Source organism: Cydia pomonella, chromosome 26, assembly GCF_033807575.1.
Source record: "Cydia pomonella isolate Wapato2018A chromosome 26, ilCydPomo1, whole genome shotgun sequence".
NCBI lineage: Eukaryota > Metazoa > Arthropoda > Insecta > Lepidoptera > Tortricidae > Cydia > Cydia pomonella.
In genome coordinates, this window is record NC_084728.1 from 5621731 (window position 1) to 5649235 (window position 27505).

General features: G+C 39.6%; 3 protein-coding genes across 4 annotated transcripts in view; 1 reads left to right on the top strand and 2 right to left on the bottom strand.

Annotated features, from left to right (window-relative positions):
• The window catches only part of LOC133531889 (sodium/nucleoside cotransporter 1-like), a 53011-nt gene extending 51311 nt beyond the window's left edge, over positions 1–1700 (bottom strand). The window contains exon 1 of one of the 2 annotated variants that reach the window (XM_061870296.1): positions 1370–1700. The gene's annotated coding sequence lies outside the window, so the exon portion shown is untranslated. The remainder of the gene's footprint in view (positions 1–1369) is intronic. The other variant, XM_061870294.1, reaches the window with a different exon arrangement.
• Positions 1701–4883: 3183 nt separating this feature from the next.
• On the top strand, positions 4884–14238 carry LOC133531860 (carboxypeptidase B-like). The gene is given in 10 exon segments (XM_061870256.1): positions 4884–4908; positions 6916–7015; positions 7407–7607; positions 8118–8223; positions 9429–9551; positions 10940–11128; positions 11903–12033; positions 12035–12162; positions 12582–12697; positions 13968–14238. Coding segments are annotated over 10 exon segments (1380 nt in total). The 3' UTR covers positions 14229–14238.
• LOC133532000 (guanine nucleotide-binding protein G(f) subunit alpha) lies at positions 14230–25798 on the bottom strand. The gene is made up of 10 exons (XM_061870472.1): positions 24982–25798; positions 22266–22380; positions 21288–21382; positions 20101–20269; positions 18858–18955; positions 17866–17980; positions 16750–16836; positions 15850–15980; positions 15403–15571; positions 14230–14585 (listed from the first exon to the last, which is right to left on the bottom strand). Exons 2-10 carry the CDS (start codon positions 22362–22364, stop codon positions 14391–14393), a joined length of 1158 nt encoding a protein of 385 aa, XP_061726456.1. The 5' UTR covers positions 22365–22380; positions 24982–25798; the 3' UTR covers positions 14230–14390.
• Between the last annotated feature and the right edge of the window lie 1707 nt (positions 25799–27505).

A 27505-nucleotide genomic window follows, 5' to 3' on the forward strand; every position in this document is an offset into this window, starting at 1 on the left:
TTTCTGTGCACGCGTAAGGTATCACCTAAGGAAATAAGTTAATATACGTTGACGCACGTCATCTCACGTAATTTCTTAACGTAAACATGTTTCGCCAAGATATTTTTATATATTTTATATTTTTATATCAATTTACTACTGACCAGTCATTCCACAGATTTCTTCTAAATATTAGTTTTCAGTAACTCGTTACGTTCCAATGTTTTGATTTTATTGATATTTTCCAGAACTTCTAGTTTATCCGTTTCTTTACACACTTGCCCTGTTCATGAGATTCAGGTATTAATAAATTCGTGTACTTTATCAAAGTTATAGGCAAATGTTAGAACTAGTACTTCCAGTATCAAAATATTAATAGAGCACCAACCTACTCAATTGTTTACGACTTGTAAACAGGAGTTTTTCGTTATAGAACGCTTCATGTCGACTTCGCACATTATCGTAATTCTTTATGAGTTTGCGGACCTCACTCGGTATAGTCATTATTAATATTATTTAAAATAAACCCATAATAAACCGCGAACAATTTGAATGAATGACATAAATTGACAACAGACTTTTAGTTAGCCCTACAGTAGTTGAGTGACCAGTCAGTTTTCGACTATTTTCTTAAACTTCAAATTCTTCAAAACGTGTAAATATTTATTAATACATATTTTAAATTTTTATCATATCCTCCTCCTCTCCTCCTCTAGAGTTGCAGGCGTACATAGGCTATGGAGACTGCTTACCATCAGGCGGGCCGTATGCTTGTTTGCCACCGACGTAGTATAAAAAAATAAAAAATATAACTTTTTTTAATCATTTAACAATTAGACTAAGTATATACCTTAAAAAGTTAAAACCCGTTCTGAGCCATGCCGGGTCCACAGGCACACACACACATCACATCACATCACATTAGCAGCGTTACCCCGCTGTATAGCGATGGAGACATGTTGGACAAGCCATGACTCAGAACGGGGGTCATTTTCTTTCTCCCTGAGTTGCTTGCCAAAAACTTCAAACTATCAACCTTAATATACTTAATAATAAAATCCTTACAACAACTTCTTTTTATTTAATATGATGCACGATATAGTTTGCAAAACTTTAGGTAGTTTTATTTTCTCATTACATGGCCGTGAAGTTTAAAATTCATTAATTTACCTTACAATGCACGTCCTTCCTTCGGTCATAGATTTACATATTTGTATAAAATTTTAACGCAATTGGTCCAGTAATTTCGCAGCAAATTGGCTGTAACAGACGGACAAACAGACAGAGAACACAAGAGATCCTATAAGGGGTCCGTTTTTTTGAGGTACGGAATCCTAGTACCTAAATATCGTAAACAAGGAAAATTTGTTAAATAAAAACTACTAAATACCTATTTTTCACTCGTATTTCACCTTCTAATTCAAATTAAGTTCTATGTTCGTAACACATTTAACAATCGATCAATAAGGTAAACATAAAAAGCACTTAGATTTATGTTTCTGAACGTAGCATAATTAACTTTTTTTACGTTTGTCAGGTTGAGTGTTTTGGCGCGAACACTCGCGACCGCGCGATGCAGAATATCGCGAGGGACTAAATAACGCACGAATGGTTTGAAGGATGTCTTGTTAATTACAGTTTTTATTGTATTTACCTCTCTCGATTTTAATCTATATTGCACAACAGAGAACTCATCGTACAAAAGGCAGACTTGATGCTACAGAGCATTATCTACCAGTCAACCTACTTGTTAGGCTAGGCTAGGAAGGTTGTTAGGCAGATATTTTGTTTAAAAAAAGTTTAAAGTATCAATTGAAGACACAGAACCTTCGCATACGGCCGACCCTGTGTCTACGAGTGCTGCGCATATACGAGTGTTTTATATTATTACATGATGTCAGATTTGTCATCAGGTCATCACTATCTGAGGTAATAGATGCTCGTTATAACAATCTGATTTTTATTTGTGATTAAGCTAGCAGGACATAAGGTCCCCGCTAAGATACGGACGGACATATGTCCAGAGTTATTTAAAGGCGTATATCATAATTGATTTTTAATAGTTCCTTTTTAATACCAATAGATAACAAGGTACAGTCACGTCTGAAAATATCGGTACAAAAATAGTGCCAAAATATGTATACACGACCTTATTGCCCATATACTAAGTTAGTGTATACATGTTCTTGGCACTTTGTCTGTATTGATATTTTCAGACGTGACCGTACCTATTTAGGTTAACAGATATGTAAACAATGGTTGTGTGTCTTGTCAACGTACGTATGTTACAGTCGCTTTCAAAAACAGATGTCGTGCCAGTGGCGGTGGCGGTACGTCACAAACATTAGTAGGGAAGCCAGAGCCAAAGGTTGCTTTTTCTTCATGTAAAAGTACCTGGCTGACTCATGTAAAACTGCCCAGCAGGCTGAAAATTAGGCAAGCTGATGGGAATGGAGTTCTATGAATTGGCAACTGACAAGTGCATCACTATCACAGCCTTTATTATAAGTATTAACATATATTTAGGCCACGATAAATTATTCGTTGTAATTTTATAACTGAAACGTACGTTTATTATTTGGCCAGGGTGCGTAGCCATTGCCAATCGTTAACGCTTCGTAGCGTAGTCAACTCTCTCTATCACTCTTGTTTCGTTTCGTTCTCTACGGAGCGTAAACAACTGGCATGTTGGCTAACCCATCCTCACTTACAGGAAAACTGGAATTAAAAAAAAATGTAAACCAAAAATAGCGGATTTCATGTCTTTCTCAACTTAGGGGCCGTCCAACATATCGGATTGAGGCTTCCTAATTTCAGACATGTCGGACCTCCCGGTCAGCTGTCGGACCGATAATTTTTGTTTATGTGCGTATAGTAGGGTAGGGATAATGTTAAGTGCCATTTACATCCACAACTTATCAGGCCTGATATCAGGCTCCGAGCAAGATTTTCCGTATTACCAAATATCAGCACATCGTTAACAATATTTGAAATGTAAAAAAAAGCATGTAAGTACTTTAGAGTATATTTTACAATTGTATTTGCATGTATTTATACGTGAAAGCAAATAAATGTTCTGATTCTGATTCTGATTCTGATCGTTAACAATATTTGAAATGTAAAAAAAATGGTACATATGTGCAAAAACATCGAACATTGAACATTCTTGGCAATTAGACACAATAGTTATTTGTTTTACAAGGGGTCGTGCTAATATTGATACCCGAGCAAGCGAAAGATTCCAAAACTTAACCATACTCTTGAGCGTTGCGAGGGTTTTAAGGCACGAGGGTTAAACAAACTGCCTCCGAGTAAAACACAATAATTTTCACCACACTAAAGCGAGGAAAATACTAATTATGAAAAACAAAAAAACAAACCAAATCCAAATGAATGTAATAATAAAATTATCATTCAACATCATTTAAATGTCAATTCTACCAGCAGACATAAAGAAACCACTCAAATTTTGCATCTGATTACTTTGCCTCACATGTGGATAAAATGCAACTTTCTTCATTAGTTTTTAGCGATAAGACCGCCTGTTGTCTGCCTCTATCACTAATCAATTGTTTTTCTTTAAGCTGTATCTTTTACTGAGGTGTGCCAATAAAGAGTATTATATCTATCTATCTATCACGAGGGCCTTTACCAGTTGGTTTGGTGAAAAGTATTTGTAACATTTCAAATATTGTTAACGATGTGCTGATATTCCGTGAAACGAAAAACGATCGGGACTGATTTCGGGCCCGATATCGGGAAGTGTGGATATAATTAGCGCTTCAGCCGTAGTGTGCCGCTAAAGCGGGGATGGGGCGCCCCTGTACACTCCGCGGACATGGTGGTTGTAGGATCCTACATCCGATATTGGATCGGGCAGTGTGAAAACGCTTTCAGGTGTATACTATTAACCTTGTATGTAAACCAGGACCAGAGGGCCTACCGCGAACCACGTTCGACGTGTTTGCCTCTCTGTCGCACTTGTAAATTCGTACGTAAGTGTGACAGGGAGGCAACCCGTCGAACGTGGTTCGCGGAAGGCCCTCAGTTATCGCATACTGTGTGAACGACCAATTGTCAACTTCCTCGAACAACGTAAACTCTATTGTTGTAATGGGACCCGTTTCCGCCACATCAGTAGAACAATTATCGACTTTCGACACCTGTTTGTATGGCGCGTGGCACACTGCATTCAATCCGCACGTCTGATGTGCGAGCGGGATGTCGCTTTAATACGCGCATAGCGTTGTCTCTGGATGCAGTGTTCCATGCGCCTTAGGGTCCGTACCCTAGGAGGAAGGAAATTAATTTCAGTACCATTTCGTCTTGTCACAGTGACAATAGTTTGAGGTCCGGGGTCATCCATTAATTACATCACACGAATTTCTAGCTTTTTCTCCTTATCACACTTAGTCACATTTGGCAAGCCCCTCCCCCCCTGGTGTGACGTCACCCTTTTGGCAATTTTGTTTTCAAGGAAATCGGCAAATTGAATTAGGTATCAAGGTAGGTATCATTCATATTTTATCACAATATTTTTGAAAAAAAGAAACATTAGTAATTTTATAACTCAAAACTTATTAGGAAAGAAAATTAAACGAATAAAAACTATTATCGTTCCATAAGTTGTTATTTAACTGTAGAGCGAATTTATATATATATATATATATATTCACTTACTGATGAAGTTAAAGTGACGTCACAAAGTTTGTGACTCCTCCCTCCCCCTTGTCACAACGTGTCACATTTTCTTGACCCACTTCCTCCTCCTAAACGTGTGATGTAATTAATGGATGACCCGTCCCTAGCGACTTTCATATTATCATTGTAAATATTGTGAAATTTGTGAAATTGTGATTCGTATCTTACGAAATGTTACTGAAATTTAGTTCTTTGACTATACCATGTACAGTCAGCTGCAGGGAAAAGGTAAACCTAAGATACCAAGTTTTTTTTTATGATACAGGACGCAAACGAGCAGACGGATCACCTGATGGTTAGCGATTACCTCCGCCCAAGGACACATGCAACACCAGAGGGGCTGTAAGTGCGTTGCCGGATTTAAGATAGGAGTACGCTCTTTTCTTGAAGGTTTGAAGGTCGTAACGGTCCGGAAATACCGCAGGTGACAGTTCATTCTACAGTTTAGCTGTGAGAGACAGAAAGTTTCTGGAGAAACACAAAGTTGAGGACTGCCAACCATTTAAGTGGTGAAGATAGAAATGTTGTTCCATCTACAACCATAACTGCTGAGCGGAATCTGCTTAGAATTTGGGAATAGGTATAGCCAGGGGAATGGGATTGCTGTAGAATGACCAGAGATGTCTTTTCACGGGCCACGGTGGCAGCAGGGGACGCAAGAAACAACACTCGTTTTAATATATTTTCACCACACCAACTGGTAAAGGCTCTTGATTGTTCAAAAGATTAAGAAAGCTGCATTTTATCCACATGTGAGGCAAAGTAATCAGACGCAAATTTTGAGTTATTTCCTCATGTAAGCTGGTAGAATTGACTTATAAATGATGATTTTGAATGATATTTTTTTTATTACGCTCATTTATATTTGATTTGGTTTGATCTTTTGGTTCATAGTTAAAATTTTCCTTGCGTTGGTGTGTTGAAATTTTTTGTTTCACTCGGAGGCACAGTTTATTTAACCCTCGTGCCTTGAAACCCTCGCAACGCTCAAGACGCTACGCTCGCGGTTCAATTTTGGAATCTTTCGCTTGCTCGGGTATCAATATTAGCACGAGCGACTAAAAAAAAATCAAACGCCTTTAGTTTTTACGAGCAATATCGACGTTTCGACCACATTTATATCTATCAGTCGTTTCCTTTCCAACATCATATATGCACCTGCTTGTTTAAGGAAGTATTTCGTAGTTTCGTAGTAAAGAACCTTAAAGTTGGACTCACATTGTTTTACGCGAATTGAATTCGAGTACCTAAACTTGTTTTAATACTTTTAATAACAGTTTTGGCCCTGGCATTTAAACGAGGTCTTACTACCGAATAAGGTCGGTACTTAGATTATCTGCTATTAAAGTTAACGTTAATATTCATTTCGATTTAGTTGTATAATAATATTTACAGTACATATGGTGCTACTTTACCGAAATGCCGTCCCAGGCGGTGTAATGTCTCTAGACATTGCACCATAGATCGTCTGAAATAGACGCTAAGGCCAGTAGTACGTAACTACATATGTTGAAAATTCAAAGGTCCATATATACTGTAAAACGTTGTACGATACTCGTGCGAATAGGTAATTTGCAATGTACTATTAAGGTACAGTAGCCTCATCGTGAGTTAAGAGGAAAGTAAACGTCTGCCCCGAAACCGCCTTTATCCCCATATTTTAGTCCCCATTATCCTCTCTGGATATTAACATTATTGAAAACACCAGCTATGCCCCTTCGTTTAATTTTTGAATGCGTAACTACATTCCCATACCGCCAAAAAAAAGAAGTGCGGAGGAACATGTTGGTTGCTTATAAATCTTATAATCTCTTTTATCTATAACGGTTTAACATATAAACTTCGAAATAGGTATAATAATAAACAGATGTATAGAATATTAACAAAAAATTAAAAGTGGTCAAGCGTACATAAGCCGCTTATCGCTTAAATTGTACAATGGTACGGAGATACAAGCACTTGACCGGGTTTTAAATGAATAAGACAATGGGATAAGTTTTTCTTTAATTAAACCCCCTTGTGTATAGGTAACATTATAGTTAAAAATAATTACACGTCTTATTGGAAAGGAGGGGGGGGATATATCACCATTTAAAATAATTACATATGTATTTATATGGTATATGTACGCAACAATTGAATTAAGGGATTATTTACTACCGATTAAACAATTATCTTTATTGATCGTTTTATCACGTTATTATTCTAATAATCCCTCGTAACATTCAAATGAAGGTGAAATTAACCAATCAGTAGCTATTTGTAAAATGGTGCGGTTGCTCTACTTTCTTGCGTTCCTGGCCCTTGCCCAGAGTCGCCATGAAATATACGAAGGGTGAGACTAGTATTTAATTTAATGAATTGATTAATAACCTATATCGTGCCCCACCGCTAGGGAAAGGCATCCTCCCTCCATCTCCATCCGTCTCGGTATTAAGCAATCTCCGACCAACCGTTAAAATATACATCCAGGTCATCCCGCCTGGACATGCCAGCTCCTCGCAAGAAAACTGCCTCGCTACTCGACAGGGTGCGCGGGAGTGGCAATAGCATTTTAAGCATGATAGCCAATAAGTTTGATTGTCCTCTTATGTGCAAAATGAGCCAGAGGACCAAATCACTTTTATTAATTTATTATTAGCGTTTGTAAACTAACATGTAGTAGTTGTCAACTATTGAGGCTACTAGTGTCTATCACTGGTACATTAAAGTTAATTCAATTTCAGACATCAGCTCTACCAAATCTCCGGCCCGGCTTCTGAGATCCAGACCCTCGATGCGAAGCTCGACCTGCTGTCCACCAGAGCTCAACTAGAAGGCAAGCTCCAGGCCCTGGTGAGACTGTCTCCTGAAGTGAGGGAGTCATGGCTACAGTACTTCGAGGAGAGGCAGATCTCGTACACTAAGGTGGTGGAGAATTTGGCTGAGTAAGTGGGATATAAGTTAAAGAAGAAGAAAACAAATGGAGTTACGTTGTGTTGGATTGAAATGGAACTTTGCGCATAGAATGACATACGGTAAATTTATTGCTGTAATTACTCGTAGTTTAAATATGTAGCTCCAGCTTATTTAAACTAAATTTGTATGTCTTTCCCATCACGGAACAATAGTGTTCCGGACCTTTGGGAGGCGTGCGCGGAGCCGAAGCCAACACGTAGACGCCCTTTTGACACTTTAATGAAATGTAAGGGGTACACCTAGCGGATGTTGCCCTTGCCCGTGTCATGGGACGCACGCAGAGGCAGCACATTTTTCGTGTACAATATATTGTAATAAAATTGCTCATTTTCTATCTATTTAACTAGACTGTTATATATCCAACATGTGTCATCAATCATCATCCCTATTGCCGTCTGACATTAGAAAGGCGGTTTTATCTTTATCACTAAGGTGCTAGTTTTCTCATGATCATCAAGTGATGTTCTAAACTTTAACAGAGCCTTCCGTGAAGAGGATGCCCAGGTGCAAGCAGCCAAAGCTGCCGCCGCAGCCAAAAGGAGCGGAAGGACCATCGGATGGGAAACTTACTATAGACATCAGGAGGTATTGAACTTCAACTACTTACTCTACTCTCATTAGAGGATGGCCAGGTGCTAGCAGCAAGCGGCCGCCGCAGCCAAAAGGAGCGGAAGGACCATCGGATGGAAAACTTACTACAGGCATCAGGAGGTATTGAACTTCAACTACTTACTCTACTCTCATAAGAGGATGCCCAGGTGCAAGCAGCCAAAGCTGCCGCCGCAGCCAAAAGGAGCGGAAGGACCATCGGATGGAAAACTTACTACAGGCATCAGGAGGTATTGAACTTCAACTACTTACTCTACTCTCATAAGAGGATGGCCAGGTGCTAGCAGCAAGCGGCCGCCGCAGCCAAAAGGAGCAGAAGGACCATCGGATGGAAAACTTACTACAGGCATCAGGAGGTATTGAACTTCAACTACTTACTCTACTCTCATAAGAGGATGCCCAGGTGCAAGCAGCCAAAGCTGCCGCCGCAGCCAAAAGGAGCGGAAGGACCATCGGATGGAAAACTTACTACAGGCATCAGGAGGTATTGAACTTCAACTACTTACTCTACTCTCATAAGAGGATGGCCAGGTGCTAGCAGCAAGCGGCCGCCGCAGCCAAAAGGAGCGGAAGGACCATCGGATGGAAAACTTACTACAGGCATCAGGAGGTATTGAACTTCAACTACTTACTCTACTCTCATAAGAGGATGGCCAGGTACTAGCAGCAAGCGGCCGCCGCAGCCAAAAGGAGCGGAAGGACCATCGGATGGAAAACTTACTACAGGCATCAGGAGGTATTGAACTTCAACTACTTACTCTACTCTCATTAGAGGATGGCCAGGTGCTAGCAGCAAGCAGCCGCCGCAGCCAAAAGGAGCAGAAGGACCATCGGATGGAAAACATATTACAGGCACCAAGTTATTTGAACTTCAACTACTTATGCCCTCATAAGCCAATTAGCTATCCAAAACAAGTGATTTTTAGGCAAACATTCAATAGAATACTCTTAAAATAAAATAGAAATATTTTTATTATCCTTAAAGATAAATGAAACAATTTAAATAATACCTAGTGTCAACTTGTAAAGTGAGTTGTATGTATATTTGCCTAGTGTATACATTCTTCTTAAATTTTAACTAAAGTTCAATTTCACTGGGTGTTGATTTGAAGCAAACATCCAATGCCAGGTGTCAAAATGACTAATAAAGTAAAAATAATAACCGCTATGTCTACATTCAGATCAACGACCATTTAGACGAGCTGGCGTCACAATACTCCGACGTACTGACGGTCGTCAATGGCAGTCTGAGCTACGAGGGACGACAGATCAAAGTCGTCAAGATTTCTACTACTGGATTCCAGGTACGGGTAACTTATGGTCTATGGACTATACAGGGCTCGGAAAACGACGACAACGTTGTAAATCATAATTATTTTAATGAATACTACTTATGCCTAACATGCAAATAATACGTACTTAAATAATCAGAGAGGTAATAACGCCGCCAGTGTCATGGGGTCCATGCCACAGGCCGATTTATTGGATGGGGTGTTCTCTATGTCATTGGGTTTACTATTGTTTATAGGTTATTAATATTTTTTTCCTTTGTTATTTTCTATATATACTTAATTTTATTTTTAAGTTTAACTAGTTTTCATTTCATAATAGTATTATTTAATTTAGTTAGTTTTATTAAATTTTATTGTAATGAAAATAGGATTATTGAATAAATATAAATCATTGTTTTTTTTTGCAACATTTGAACTTCTTGGGATCTAATCTAACTGAAGTTTAAAAACTTGTTGTTAAAACAACATACGCGTACAAAACAACATACATTTCATGAGTAACTACGCATAAATTGTGTTCTAGGAGTTTCCATACATATTATAATGGCTCCTCTACACGATGGGCCATCATACTGGTCCACTAAGATGGGCCAGCGTGTAGAGAGGGTAGTGGTGTCGGATGGCTTATGGCGTGGCAGGACGGCGATGGGATGGCCACGGTGTCGGTTTTTCGTCCGCACATCAAAGGTAGTGGGGCCAGCGATGGTGCTAATAAGCCATCACCTTACGTGTTAATAGTGTTAACCAGTGTTAGGGCTTCTCTACACGATCTTACGCCAGTCTAAGGGACGCAGCTATGCAGTGGAATGAGATAGCAATATCACTTGTTCCCTCTAACGCATAAATGCGTCCCTTGGACTGGCCTACGCTGGGCCATCGTGTAAAGTAGCCATTATAGTTCGTGTCATCCACGATGACGCGCAGATTTGTCAAATCTAACCATTAATAACAGAATAATACGAGTCAAGGCATCCGTCCTCGGGAAAGACACTATCTATATGATACTACTTTATACCGAACATGCAGATACGTATTTAAAGAAGTGGAATTAAATTACAATACATAGGGATAAAAAAAGTACAATAGCGATAAAAGATAAATAACAATTAATTAAAAATACATAGGTATAAGAGCAAAATGTCAGAAAGATTATGATTTATAATGCAATGTTCATCGACAGTTTAAATGGAGCTTTTCAATACTCATTCCAAGTAACAGCCGTATCGTATTTTTGGGTGCTCAATATGCGGCTGGCTGGAGTAATGGACAAGGATCCAATGATGAATATCATTTTTTTTTATAGGTACTCTTATGTTTCTGAATTAAGAACGATGTAGGTATCCATTACTGGTCCGTCCGCTTAGTGTGTCCAACACTGAATATCGTATTTTGTCTTTCAGGATTCAACGAAACCAGTAATCGTGATCGACGCCATGGTGCACTCTCGAGAATGGGTCACGACGCCTGTGGCCCTGTATATCATCAACCAGTTGGTGGTTGATGCAGTGGACAGACAATTGCTTGAGGATATCGATTGGGTCATCATTCCGATGGCTAATCCTGATGGTTATGAGTATACGCATGAAACCGTGAGTTTATATTGCTATGTTTGCTCAATGAATATAAACCATAGTTACCTAAACATAATCTTAATAAAGAAAACTTTATAAAGTCCCCCGAGGTCTGCTGTGGGATTTAAACCAACTTCTTCAGCTTTCTTAACCATTCGGTCTCAGTAGAAATCACCAGGGTGCGTAGCCGACGTGTCAATCGTTTACGCTCCGTAGCTAACAAAACGCAACTGTCACTGAATGAGTGATAGAGAGACACAAGGCGAATAAGCGTTTCATTGTCGTAGCGTAAACGATTGTGAACTTGGCTAGGCACCTTGGATTTCTTGAGATTTCTTATCGCCTTGGTGATACTTTAAACGTGTAACGCGCATGTAACTCCTCTGGAGTTGCAGGTGTACATAGGCTACGGAGACTGCTTACCATCAGGCAGGCCGTATGCTTGTTTGCCACCGACGTAGTATTAAAAAAAAAAAAATTCAGCCTGGCCAGCCACATTAGGGCCCATAAATAATCGGCGTAATCCGTAATTGCTGAGTTCGCCGTCATCGAAATCGATGAGGAGGACTATATACTCCGTATACTCACTCACTTCTGTCTTGCAATGCAAATCGGTTAAATGCGTTTTTCTCGGCAACCGTTTTACGTAGATACCTTAAATTGAAATACTCGTACCTAGTTACAGCAAATTCTACCACTAACATTGTGAATAAATCAAAACGGTATATTTTTTATTTTAGGAGCGAAATTAGGGGGTTGAGAGGGATAAGCTGAATTTATTTTATCTTTTAGGATCGTCTCTGGCGCAAAACCCGCTCGCGCAACCACACCGGCTCCGACGAATGCCCCGGAATAGACGGGAACCGCAACTTTGACCATTACTGGGGCACCGTAGCCGCCAACGCTAACCCCTGCAGCATCATTCCATCCCTTCTCCGAGTCGGAGATACGGCTGATCAGGGACGTGGTGCAAGAGAACCTGGACAGAGCCGCCATATATATCTCGCTGCATAGCTATGGGAACATGTTTCTGTACGCTTGGGGGAATAATGGTGAGTAATGAGAACAATAATGGAATGAAGAGTTTTGGAACGTTTTTAACAACTCTGTCTACATTTTTCATTTTTTTAAAGCAATAGTTTCAATGATAGCTTTGTAGAGAATGCCCCATTAAGTTCGAATTTTGTACTGTAAGGTTTTCTTTTGTGCAAAAAAGGTTAAATAAATAAATAGCCAACTACATAGTGAAGTGCATAATCATATTGTCGTTGTATTTTATCGGAAACGTTCGTATTTGTCATGCTACTACAGTCAACCTCAGTACTTTTTGTACGAGACTGACTGAAATAGCATAACACGTTAGTGCATTTCCGTCAAAATATGATGATAAAGGCTTATGCACTACATCTGTACAGAATCCCAAGAATGAGTCAATCAAGATAAAGTCCTCACAAGAAATTTCCTCTTCAAGGTAGTGTTCCTGACAACGGCGACGACCTTCAACACATGGGCGACACGATGGCGACCGCCATAGATGCTCTCGCGTTGAACAAGTCTACTCCTTACGTCGTTGGCAACGCTGCTCAGGTATCATTTCCTCTTCAAGGTAGTGTTCCAAATAACGGCGAAAACCTTTAACACATGGGCGACATGATGGCGCTCTCGCGTTGAACAAGTCTACTGCTTACGTCGTTGGCAACGCTGCTCAGGTATCCTCCTCAAGGTAGTGTTCTAGACAACGGTCCCTTTAACACATGAGCGACACGATACCCATCGCCATAGACACTCTAGCGTTGAAAAAGTCTGCTCCTTACCTCAAGGTCTTTACTTTCTTCAAGCTACTTAGTGTTCAGACAACGGCGATAACCTTCAACACACGGGCGACACGATGGTGACCGCCATAAAAGCTCTCGCGTTGAACAAGTCTGATCTTTACGTCGCTGGCAACGCTGCTCAATATTAATACCCATTGGCTTACTAAAGTAAGGACGCTAAGCACAAAGAATTTCGTACATTGACCCGCCTGTTCCTATATGCGCATGCTATTTAATAGCCGTTTAAAATAATTATACACAATTTTTTATCGTGCCTGATGAATGCCGGATGGGTCTGTTTTCGATGCCTGTGGACTATGGAAGGAATGAAATTTCCATGTACCAAAAAGTGTCCATCAAGAAACCTTAAATAGGTGGCGCTACAATACCTAGAATATTTGAAAAAAAAAAACAAATTATAGACAGCGCACTTCACTCCGTCAATAACGCCTAGGTTTTTAGCTACTCTAGCGCTACTCTGGAGAGTTTTGGAACTATTATTTATAGCTGACAGCTGGACACTTTTGCAACAGTTCTGCCTATGGAGATTGCGTTCCTTACCTCTACCTTCCATACTGTGGTCTGTGTTTTCGATGTCAAAAATGACAATATAGCGGACGATTGTGTGACATATTACGGCACACGGTATTTAAGATTACCTATTCCCTTAAAATTTAGTTGAACGCAATGCGAAAAAAAGGTTCTTATATACATGAAATAAAATGCGTGTGTACGGGACAGGACAGTCCGTGGCATGCTTCTCCATTGACATACTGTGTGAAACACACCTAAATTAGATATCCAAGCGTGCAAGAACACCTTTATATTATAATCGCCTCCTGCATGTGGCAACACCGTTTCAACTCTCTCTCTCTTCCTATCTGCTCTCGCAGCGTTCATATCTACCAAAATGTGATAGTTAAGTATTTCTTCTAATAAACGTGATAAAGTGCAGTGTATCATTTAATTCAAGCCTAACCTACATTCTTTACACATACCAGCTTCTATGAATGCGCCTTTATTGCACCCATGCACTGTTGTAGGTCCTGTACTACACCACCGGGACATCCCGTGACTGGACACGTGCTGTAGGCGTCCCCATCACCTACACCCTAGAACTACCTGGCTACGAGTATATGTTCGAAGTGCCGCCAACCTACGTAGACCAGGTTGTGAAGGAAACCTGGGCGGGAATAGCGGCTGGAGCGCATCTGGTTAGGTCGGCGGGCTTTTCAGTGCTTGTAAGAATTGAAATGCTGGTGGTCGCTGTGGGATTGGTTTTGTGGAACTCGAGAATTATATAACTTTTTACTATTTTACGCGGTTTTATTTGATGAATTTTGCCACAAATATAAATATTTCTTTAAATCATGGATAATTAAACGGGATAATGCAATTAATTTATACAGCATAAATTTAAGTTTCTGTTTCTTTTATTTCTTTCTATATAAGATAGTCCATTATGGTCAGTAGACGCCGATATTGGACAGCGCATGCGTGAGTATGATCTGATGCGTGTCTCGGAACACGGTGCGCACATTGTCCGTATCCGTGGCAGTGGTGAAGTGGAAGTAGCACTCGCGCGGGCGGTACGCCGCGCCCACGACGAACCGCTCGGCGGACGGCGCGGCGGCACGCCGACGTTGCTTCTGCGTTACGTCCTGAAACGTGAACATATTTAAGATTATGTAGTACAGGGTCTAGTGTTATTTGGCTGCGGTTTTCTATAAGGCGGAGGTACTTCCCCAGTTGGGCTCTGCTCTAGATCTGGAATGACACAAAGCGAGATGACATTCACAGCGCCCATATCTCTCTTTTGCACAGCATTATAGTATTTTTCAAACTACTTGTGTACGGTTACAGATGACATTTTGCGAGATTTTGCGTTTTAAGGTTATAAATTATACAATTTGTCCATACGGATATGGACATAACATCTACATTCATACATCATCTATATTCGTACGTGTTTCGTCACCTATAAATGTATTTTACCTTTACGTCAATCCCTGTACCCAAGCTCTTTGAAAAATACTATAAGTAATACAATTACAGCGAGCCGAAATTCCGTGGACCTTTTATAAAATTAACATTTTCCATCTCTCATAAAAATAGTGCTCCGCCATCGGAACCACGGTCTGATATCCTGAGAAGTTCACACACCAGTTGCAGGAATTTTGAGCTGAGAAAGCGGAAGGGTGATTTAAGAAAGCTGAGACTGATGCATTGAAATTTCAGGAAGTGAGGGTAATGCCCTATGCTTGCTTACCATACCCCGGGGTTATGAATGTGGGAATGTTTTACAGTAGGCCAACAATAGGTAATAATTATAAAAACAAACTATTTTAGCATTTCTGAGCTCATTCATATGTTTAATTGATAGTTTGGTACCTATTTTACAATAAACAAAGTTATAAATACTACACGAAATGATTCCAGCACCTAAAACCCCTGGGTATGATTATTATTATTACGTACAACAAACATCTGCCGAATGAAGTCTCTCGTTCGTTCGTATTCGCAGCCATGTCCGCCATAATTGTTGTACTTGGGGAAGTGGGGGGCGATGCTCCCCCCGCGCTCCACCTTGCGTTGAAGCAAATCTTGCTTGTTAAGGAACACTATCAGACCCGCTTCTAGTAGAAATCTGAAACAACGTCCAGTCTAAATAATATAAACAGCTTCTTTATTTCTTGACTTCCGACCACGATGTTCACAATTTGACCAGCTGATATAAGAAATTATAGTTGGGCAAACTATTCCATCCGAAGAAGTCGCTAAATTAAAAAAAGGAAGGTTTAACTTTCCGCGCATTATTTTTTTTAATAACTCGTCTTTTGCTAGTAACGGAAATGACGGGCCTAAAGAAGTAGCTGACCTCCTTTTGGGTCCTATGATGATCCTATGGGTCACACTAACACCTACCTGCTCTGCCAGACGTCTTCGAAGAGCGTCAGCGCCTCCTTCAGCCGGTTGGTGGCGCAGTCCTCCCTCAGTGTCTGGTCAAAATCACTACACGCTACGAGAAACCAGATGGCGTGGATACCTTCGAATACCTGAGAGCCAAAGTTTTTAAAAGTAAAGATAGGACCGTTCATATAATGCCAAGTGAATATGCGCACCATCGAACGTGTGCACAAACGCTATTTGCGCACCAACGAATGGCCTACTTCATAGTGCCCGTAAAGCCCGTCTTTACGAAGTAATAATAGTGAATGCTGCAAGCACAGAGAGGAACTACTTTGAAACACAAAGTCTACAGATGTATCTATTTGGAAAGGCAGAGGATGGCAGTTCCTCTAGGTTCGTTGTTTTTCGCTTTTACGTACGTATTTAGACTGTATTTATGCTGAGAGTACTGTTGACGCATATCGTCAGGTGACAACCAAAATTCAGGGCCATAGCGCATCGTAGTGTCAAGTGTAAAAATATAGGTGCACACAAGTTGCGCAAAAATATGTCACATAGCTCTTATGTCGGCGAATTAAGAGCTATGGGACATATTTTTGAGCAACTTGCGTGGATTCATGTTTTTACACTTGACTGTACCAAAACAAGGTTTTTTTTTTGTTGGTTTTCACATGACGATAATACGCGTACGGCCCACCGTTTCGCTTGTCTAAGACACTTTTACTATTGGGTCGTGTTTAAGCGCCAACTTCCCCCTCTGACCGTCTAGCATGAGTTGCGTTCTCGCGCGCGAGTACATACTTGAAGTCGCGCAAGATGTGTGGAGTCGCACGCGAGAACGCAACTCATGTTAGCAGGTCCGGTGACGCTTCGGGCCTTGTATGAATCATAAGTATGTATGCAAGTTGAAGTTACCTGAATCCATTTTTTCCTTTCACCTCTCTGCCCACCGACATCAAACATCCAAAATTCCTGTATGCCGCCGTGCATCGATTTAGGCACCTGAAAAAACACTTGTATGTAAGTACACCCGTCATTCTATGAACTTTTGGTTCATGCAATGAGTTACTGCACATTGTTTATTGGACCAAATTATATAAGGTCAATACGGATAAGTGTGACATACGGTTAAGTATGTCTGACATTGGGGCCTGTTTACACATTGATAGTGTTTTAAGGGGTCATCCATTAATTCATCATCATATCAGCCTTTTATCGCCCAGCGCCCACTGCTGAGCATAGGCCTCTCTTCCAGTACGTCACTTGTCCCGGTCCTGAGCCAATCTCATCCAGAAGTGACCCACAATCTTCCGAATGTCGTCCACCCAACGAGCCACTGGACGCCAGGTTCTCCTTTCGTCTGAAAGCGGCCACCATTCATCACTCTGCCTGGCAACATGTCCCGCCCAGCTCCATTTTAATTTGGTAATGAAGAGTTCGACGTCTTGTACCTTCCATTAATTACGTCACATGAATTTGATGATTTTTGACCCCTCCACCACCGCTCGTCACACCTGATCACATTTGGTAGCCCCGTTCCCCCTATTGTGACGTCCCATATTTGGCAATTGTTTTTAATGGAATCAACAATTCCAATGAAGTATTATTATTTTAATGAAATTATTTTAAATGTACACGAAACCAATACTAAAAATATCACGAATAAAAACGATTTATCATTGCAAAAACCTATTATTTAACTGTACTTACATCAAAACAAATAATCAGGACAATGTTCGGTTACAGGTGAAGTTAAAGTGACTTCACAAAATTTGTGAATTTCCCCCTCCCCTTGTCACAACATGTCACATTTTCTTGACCCCCTCCCTCTCCCTTAACGTGTGATGTAATTAATGGATGACCCCTAATTGAGGGCCCGTAAATTTGCTACTTGCAGTTATTGGCAATATGAAGGTCAGCCTCACTTACCCGTATTACTCGTATTATTAACCTTGTGTATTAAGAAATCTGTTTGTCTGTGTGTACTTCTGCCAGAAAAAGTCTAAATATCAAGATGTTTTTCGAACTCACCTTGACTTTAAATTCAATCTTCTGTATACCAGTAGTTTTCTGACGACACCGCAGTATATCGGCGTCGGATGGCGAGTAATCTGACTTCTCTATCAGATCTATCCTGTCCAAGAAACTGAAAACAAATCTCAATTTAACAACTAACGTAAATGTCCCAGTGTTGGACACTGTCCCAATAGCGGCCACCTCCATCTTAATTCCAAGGAATAGAGGTGACAAATGGGCTATCGGCTATCCATTACTGGAATTAGGTTGTCAAATACTAGGATGTTACCTTCATCTTCTCTTCGAAAACAGTAACAGCCATAGAAAAACTAATTTAAATTTAAAATGTATCGCGCAATTAAATGGTATAAGTTCGTGTCATCCACGATGACGCACAGATTTGTAAAATCTTATCTTTAATAACATGACAATACGTCAAAGCACGCGTCTTCAAGTCATGATCAATAGGACAGTTTAAGGTACGTCAGGACAATTTAAGGATGACTCACGCCAGGTCTGGGTCCGGGCCTAGCCGTCTGACACCTCAGCCCAAACCCGGACCCTTCAAGCGTGAGTCATCCATGATGTGATGTGAGATGTGTCCCGCCGAGTTTCTTGCCAGTCGCATATTGGGATATCCTCCTACAATTTAGGAGGGATTTAAATCTTCTCGGGTTAGAGTCGGCATTACTTTATATGACGTTTTTATAATTTGTAATATGCCCACTTGAATACTAAACTATCTTTATGCAACAATGTGCTAAAGTTCGTATCAAGTCCAAGCTGATCCCATTCAATACCCAACAATGATGACAAGTATATTCTCGCTCGCTGGACTGTACCTAAATGACTGCTCTCAGCCTTGAGCGGATCGCGCCCCAACAAATGAGTGATATACCCTCAGAGGGCCAACACCGAAGTTCGGAAATTACGAGCATCTTTCTTTTTTACTACAATCAAGATGTAACTAGATTGTCAGAGAAAAATGCCCGAAAATGTGAACTTACTATTCGGCACTGTCTATCAGCTGGTACTCATTGGACCTTTTGAAGCACTCGCGAACGCCGCCATCTCGCCACAAAGCTCGGACGTAGTCGAAATACTCCTGGAAATACAGATGATTGTAACATTAGAATTTTATCTTAAAAAATGCTTACATAAATATTTGGGTCAGACATAGACGATTTTGTGGCAATAACGAGTGTTTGAGAAAATATCGAATGTGTTGTGTATTTCGAGATAGCTATCTTCTTGTACAATGTCTGAAAAGTTAACGGTTTCAGAATTATGACTAATGATCAGGGCCCGTACTTTTCATGACGTTGACGCAAAAATTACGTAATTTAACATACAGGAAGTTTTTTTATAATATTACACATTCAGGTGACTTACTTATTGACGCGTAGAAAAATAAATACTTGTCACGTGAAATATCAATCAATAATCTATTATTTAGTTGAGTGACAATAAGATGAAAGTCAGTTAGACGTTTCTGTACTGATTGTCAAGTACATTGTATTCATATTGTATCAGTTAACCAAGGAGGTTAGCAAATGATTAATTATTACGAAAACACTAATTGGAATCATACTCTATGTAACGTGACGTCATTTTTCTGTCAACGGCATGAAATGTACGGGCCCTGCATGATTATGTCCAACAAAGGGATCTGATACTACGTAAAGCCTGACCAGTAATATATGATCACGCGCCATATTGCGATATTTCATTAGCTATTTTTTTCGTACAAAATCGAACTGTCACCCTATACATGAGAATAACAGCGCCCTCTTGACAATGATCATATATTTCTGGTCGGGCTTTTACATGCGTGCTTCATTCAAGCAAATCTCGCGACTTACTTGAGTGCACATTATGAAGATGGTACGTTAACTCAAAGAGATTACCATCTACACCGATTGACAATTACACACTATGGCGATGAATAGATCAATAAAATACCGATCGTAAACTACTAAGTTATCTACGCGAATAGATTTCGATTTTAGAAATTGATTAGACTTACTCGTAGGTACTTTAAAAGTGGTTCATAATTGAATAACTGTGTTATGGCAGTAATACCTAAATACTTATTAGTACTTACCTAAGTATATATACTTTTGAAGAAGGTAATAGTTATTTGTTTTACAAGGGGGCAAAGTTGTTGTTTAACTCCTCGTGCTAATATTGATACCCGAGCAAGCGAAAAATTCTAATCTAATAACATTAGCTAACACAAACGGGATCTACCTCGTCATAGTGTGGTGGACCGTCAGCGCCGCACCGCAGTATGTAGTTCTGTGCTTGAACATTCTTAGCATTCCCCAGTGTGATGCCCAAAGGCTCCATGTGGCGTACGATGTCATAGATCGACTCGTGGATGTTGTGACGTATGTGGTTGGCCTTCTCTTCACGTTCGCTGGCAAACAAAAACTGATGAAGTAAGTTACGTTTTAAACTGAAACATGTTATTCTGAAAAGACAATGCATAATAACCTGAAGACTACATATTTTCATGGATTGAAATACATTTTTTTAATTTTCATTATTCTTATCTACACGATGATGTATCCAATTTTTTTCGTCAAATTTAATATTATTTCCGAGGTAAACCATTGTAACATCAAACACTAAACCAGGCCTCTTAGCCAGTGACGTAATTTTTCCATCTGAAGAGCTTCGAGGCAAAATAATTAAATAAATTTTAAGCTGGCTATTATTATGTACTTTCGAGCGAAGCTCTAGCACCCTACTACGCTACTGCTTACTTTCATACAGGCCAAATATAGGTTGACAATTATTATTTTAGGAATATTTTTTTACAAAATGGTTTTTAATATTAAAACTACAATCATTTAAGTAAAACAAAGCGTATTAAGTATCTTCAAAATATACGCTGTTAGCGATGCTATTTAAGAGGAAAGCTTTGCGATCCTAACGAAATATGCCATAGGAAAAAAAAACAATGTTTTTGGGCCAACCATTGGTCACAAAGAATCTATGTGCTTTTAATTTTTAACATTATTAAAAAATTTATAAGTTTTTGTCAAAAAAATCATTTTAGTAAAAGCTTTTATCACTGACTAGTACTCTTTCCATAGGCAACTAATTCTCATCGAGACAGTCCTAACAAACCCAAACACAATTAGGTTGCGTTGTTTTATGACAGCGTTCCTATGGTCACCTCCGTCCTGGCTAGACCAATATAAGTATGCGACGATTTTGATAGTACACGCAGTGCCAGTGTTATTTATACGTCATAACTTCATAGAAGTGTAACGTTTAAAGTTAACACTTGCACTGCGTCAATATCTTAATATATACTTATAATCAAAATCTTTGCAGACTGCAGACTTGTCTTGATCTAAATATATATATTATGCAAATAAAGCATTTTGACCAAAAAAATAAATAAAAGCTTGTGAAAACGGTTATACCTCTGGCTAAATCCCTGTATGTGCAGAATCTTCATCTGCTTGATGATGGTGGTTTTGCCGCTCTCACCAGTTCCAAGAAGTAGCAGTTTGATAGCCTGGAATACAACACATAAACAGGCACAGTCAGTATTAGTAGCGGATGAAACGACGCGCCAGAAGTATCTACTACCCTATGATTCGGTCAAATTACGTTTTTTGAAAAACAAATTATTTCCTATTATTATTAATCGTATGGCAAGATTCGAGTCGCTTAAGGTATATAAGAGCGACTCGGGATCAGGGCTGTGAGGTTCTCTCAGTAACAGGTACAGCCGCCGATGGGCTGTTGCTCGTTTAGCGCCACCCGGAGGAGACGTGCAGGATAATAGTGGCAATTCCTGCGGACGTGAGCAACTTTATCCTCCCATTATTTCCTAATGCTGTAAGATACGTGCAATCTGCTTCATCTGCATATTTCTTTATTGCTACCATGTTCATTAAATACAAGGTGTTACAATAAATAGATTTGAATGTACAAGACATCCCAGACTTAAATCTACATTTCTACATACATACCTACTTCAGCTGTGTAACTCGGGAGCAAGAATTTCTTAGACTTTACATCTTTATTACGATGCTTTACTACATCCACTGACTCTTTTGTAGGCTTGAGACGGTCAGGAGCGAAGAACTAAAAGGAATGAAATCCCACCACGGACCGAAAGGAACTAGGTCTCGGTCCTTTAGTTCAGTAGTCGGTACGTCGGTACCTAGTAACAAATAGTCTATAGCAGTGTCCCTCTCGCACACAAAATAATGGCAGCCACGGACCAGATCGATTTAGCTATCTCCGTCCTTTCCTTCAGATCTCGAGATCGTTCCTTTCTAGTTCCTTTGACCGATTGACCGAGATCGGAGCGCTCTTTTTAAAGACCGAGCGGGCCCAACTTTATCTCTTTGGTGGCCGCCGTTAAATTATGTATGGTGATGGTGACTTACGTCATTATAGTTCTTGATCCAGTTCTTGATCTCTCGGTCGATGTATCGCGAGTGGTCCTCATCTTCGTCCTGCGCCTTCATGCACGGTATCAGCCTCATGTTTAATGTTCGCCAACTTCAAGTAATAATAGTAAAGATTAATAATAATAAAAAAAACCGACTTAATTGAGGGAGACCGGTGAAAGGACGATTATTGTTGATTTGAGATTTCATACAATGAAATTAAAAAGACAGCGTCCTAGGCCTAATTATGTAGAAAAGGGAGTAACATGTTTTTTTGCCACTGCACCCACCTTGACACATTTCAGATTTGCCCTATGGTTGACTGGTAAGATACCTACTCGCAATAGGGTATTCGACTGTATTTAAGATAAATTATTTCAAACCATGCACGAAATAAAGCACCAGATAATTATTAAAAAAACGAAATAGGATAAGAATATAAAAATGTGCCTTGAAAACCTAACTGCTTGGCAAAGAGATCAAATTGCCAAACGTGAACTATGCATCATTGAAGAGTTCCGTTCTGTGTCAAAACTCAGTTCTGATGATGGGATCCATGAAGAATCGAGGGAACTCTTCAAATGTGAAAGGCATACATATAGTGATTTTTGTATTTTCTGTAACAAATTAAGCATTTACATTTAAAAAAGTGACATTTGATGAAGTGGAACTGCTGATGCTGATCAGAATGGAACTCTTCAACGACGCATAGTACACGTTTGGCGATTTCTCCTCTTCGCTGTATTTGTTAAGTAAATTAAATTTTAAAACAATTTTTTGTCAAGTTCGAGTTCTGACGATGGGGTCCATGAGGAATCGAGGGAACTCTTCAAATATGGAAGGCATACATATAGTGATTATTGTATTTTCTTTAACAAATCAAGCATTTGATTTGTTAAAGAAATTTACATTACATTTACACATTACATTTAAAAAAGTGACATTTGATGAAGTGGAACTGCTTGTGATGATTGTATGAAATCTAAAATCAACAATAATCGTTCTTTCACCGGTCTCCCTCATTGAAGTCGGTTTTTTTTTCTTAAAAATTATCATAAAAACGTTTTCCTCTCTGGCTTTATTGAAAATATTTGACACAATTTATTGTATATCAACCACAGTTATGACCCTACGATTGTTTTTATTGTTAATTATTATAAGCATTTAACATTTTGTATGAAACCTGTTTTCCATATATCGCTCGCTCCTAATTTTTCCATAGCTATGTAAAAACCAAATATTGTAAAAATATTTTCCAAAATCTCAATATCTAAAGAGGAAAATGGGGACTACGTTTGTATGCAGAATCGGCCGTGCTCTTTCCTCTGGGCCTTTGGGCTGGTAGAGGTTAATTGTGTTCTTTTCGAGAGGGGTACCTAAAGCTTGCAAGCTTGCTTTGCTTGAAACCAACCAGCATGGAATTATTCAGACCGGTCTTCCATGGAGAAGCGGTTTTTGAGGTTTCCGTACCCGAAGAATAAAGCGGACCCTATTACTAAGACTCCGCTGTCCGTCTGTCACCAGGCTGTATCTCTTGAACCGTGATAGCTAGACAGTTAAAATTTTCACAAATGTTGTACTTCTGATGCCGCTATAACGACAAATACTATAAAGTACGGAACCCTCGGTGGGCGAATCCGACTCGCACTTGCCCGGTTTTTATTTTGGGAACAGGACTTTGCTTTCCGCGCTTATAGGTGTGGCTACTCTACTCATACTTATGGTTTCTGAGACAATTACTGAGAGCTCCATAACCTGGCCCCGCTCAAACGGTATCACCAGGTTAGGGGCCGTGGGGTTGGATAACGATCGGTAGCGAAGAGCTGGCCCACACCAGCTACCCACACCGTCCCCAAAATGACGGCCATTCGACCACCCCACCAGTCGGTGGGGAAGCGACCCGCAACAGCCGCCGCAGCCATTGTGCGGTAGCGGCCCCTCATACCCCCCTGACGGGGGGTATCGACAGATCACTCAAGTCAAGCTGCAGCCCGCAGTCGACGTCGGTCCGCCAACACCTTCTCCCATTTAAATTCCTCGATTATGTAGTAAAAATATGTCGAGCATTGTTCGACTTTACTTTAGTGAGTGACCCGTTTTAATATACACAATACGTATTTAATATTTCTAGAAAGGCAGTTTCCACACTCATTCTTAAACATTACAAGAGTTTGAGCCCGACATGGTGATTTTTCTTCATTGCAGCACTCAGATTATTAAACTACCTGTAAGGGCTACACGATGGCCCAGCGTAGGCCAGTCCAAGGGACGCATTCATGCGTTAGAGGGAGCAAGTGATATTGCTATCTCATTCCACCGCATAGCTGCGTCCCTTAGACTGGCCCACGCTGGGCCTTCGTGTAGAGGAGCCCTAACACGGAGGAGATTAATACAATAAGTAATATTTAAGTCTCTCTCGAACTCTTTGACGACCGGTTTGGCCTAGTGGTTAGTGACCCTGCCTACGAAGCTGATGGTCCCGGGTTCAAATCCTGGTAAGAGCATTTATTCGTGTGATGAGCATGGATATTTGTTCCTGAGTCATGGGTGTTTTCTATGTATTTAAGTATTTATAAATATTTATCTATTATATATATCGTTGTCTAAGTACCCTCAACACAAGCCTTATTGAGCTTACTGTGGGACTTAGTCAATTTGTGTAATAATGTCCTATAATATTTTAATTTTTGTTTTAAAGTCTATAAATACTCACTTGTATGTTTATTATGGCAAGGCCGGCGGCGCCCACAACACAAATCACAGTGACCGTCTATCGAGGAATCGTTCGCTTATCGCCCGATAATTTTAATACAAGATAATTAAATAGTTGGAAGCGATTACTCAAGACTAGTTCAACGGCAAGAACAATCGACGATTTAAAAAAAATATATAGGATTTCTTATTCCATACCTGCTTAGCTACTAAACAAAGGAATTGGATCAGTTGTAAATTGCAACTTTTTAAAAGTGTAATAGACACGAATAGGTAGATAGACTGCATTTTTATAGTATTTTTGATAATGATATGATTGATAAAATCCTACAGTGTGTCCCTAGCCATTGGACAAAGCCGAAATGTACATATGCATTAGGGTATTTAGAACCAGTGTACAAAGTATGATAACAACCGGTGTAGCGGTTTCGAAGAAATTAACAAATTACCATTTTTTACTTTGGAGCAGCCTGTATGTGTTAGTAGCTCCTAAGGTAATATCTTAAAAGAATAGTATGGAACCTTCTTCGACCGTTTTGATTATCTTTTTTATTTGTGACACTAATAAACTTCTGACTTTTGAAAAATGTCATCATTATCAAATATTTCGAACAAATTGTCAAAAACACTGCCAAAGATTAACACAGTGTGTTTCTTTTTGTTGTCGATTATTGCAAATAACTTTTGTTCGAAAAAAATATTTTTTTATCTTTTGTTCTAATTAAAAAATATTAACGTCAGAGCATTCCTGAGAAGTAACCCTACGTGGGATTTCAGGGTTTGTCCAATGGCTAAGGTCACCTGTATACTTACGTTAATGAATGACAAAAAGTTCAAAAGTATAAGAAAAGTGTTCCCTCGAGTTACAGCCGAACTAGATGGTGTTATACAGTAGGTATAGTCACGTCTGAAAATATCGATGCGAAAATGTGCCAAAAATATGTATACACTAATATGTGGGCAATAAATTCGTGTATACATATTTTCGGCACTTTTTTCGTATCAATATTTTCAGACGTGACCGTACCATCATATAATGCTTTGTGATAATACTCGTAGTGGGAAAAAGTACGTCCATACAAAAGGAGAAAACATTTTTCCACTTCTAAACATTTTCCATGATTTTTGCCTTGGTATCAACAACTTAACACAATGAAAAACTAGGTTTATAGGATTTCCTTTTTTTTATAAAATTTACAAAACAAAATATTTTTTTTTAAAGCGATACCTATAAACCTAGAATATGTTATGCTGAAGCGATCGACATCAAAATCAAAGTGATTTGTTAAGATTTAGTTGGTGGAAAATGTTTTCCCCCGAAATGGAATATCATAGAAAATTACCGTTACTTCGTTAGATCCAAAAAGCTATCCTTTCCTCTTAACAGTAGTTAATACCGCCAAAAACAGGAATTAATTTATGACGCAACGCCTATATTGGGATTAACTATTCCGGTTACAGAATAGGAAACTCTATCCACCTTTTATCAAAACTTGACGAAAAAATAATTCGACATCAAAATAAAAATCGGTCCATTAAGTACCTACTCACATGCCGGACCATTGTTAATAATAGTACTTTAAGCACAGTCGCCATCAGATATATCGGAGCGGCCAAGGTGCTCACAAATATCTGACACGTCTCTATTGTCAAGGCGCTAGATATTTATGAACACCTTGGCCCATCCGATATGGCAACTAGTACATACTATCTTTGCAGTTGAGAAGTGTCTTCAAAAGGGCTTATTTCTCTATGAAAACCATACAAAAATAGGCCCAAAATTAATACACTCCTCATTCTTTCTATGGTCTTATAGGGAACGCGCATGAACTGTAGGGGCTGTTGTGGAACTGTACAGGGTAGCACTTGATTGAAATCGACCGGTATATAAACCGTGATTACCTTTTATATTGTTTTAGAGCTCCCGATATTACATTAAACAATATAAAAGGTAATCACGGTTTATATACCGGTCGATTTAAGTCTAGCTTAGTGAAACTAACCGTGAATCATTCAAAACTGTTAGGATAGCATTTGCTTTGTCGTGAAGTGTGAATGCAATGTAGTTTGTTTCTGATTCAGGCCACAAGGTGGCAGACCCAGCAACGCGCACTCGCACTCCCTACAGGTAGGCAAGTTGCGTGCAGATATTCGATCACTTTTTGAAATTAGTGTCAAAAAAGGATTGTCAATTGCTGCTGGACAATTCCTGGAACTCGGGTTGAGAGACCGGCGTCCCGAAGCGGACAAAAAGAGGAAGGAAGGTGGTCATTACACTCATTACACTCAGAACTCTAATTATTGGTCCGCCTACATGTCGGTCACTAAAGTATGTCCTCATGAATTTTTGGGTGCTTTTGTTTTTATTGGGATAATTTTCAAGCCTGCTGTTCAGGTTCACGAGAGCATGTGGCTATCGCTAATGGTGCCAGTTTTTATTCCTAATATCTGGGAGACCGAACTTTGCTCGGAAAACATAAAAACTCAAAAATGCGCGTTTGCCAAGCTTACCGATCTTTTACCCC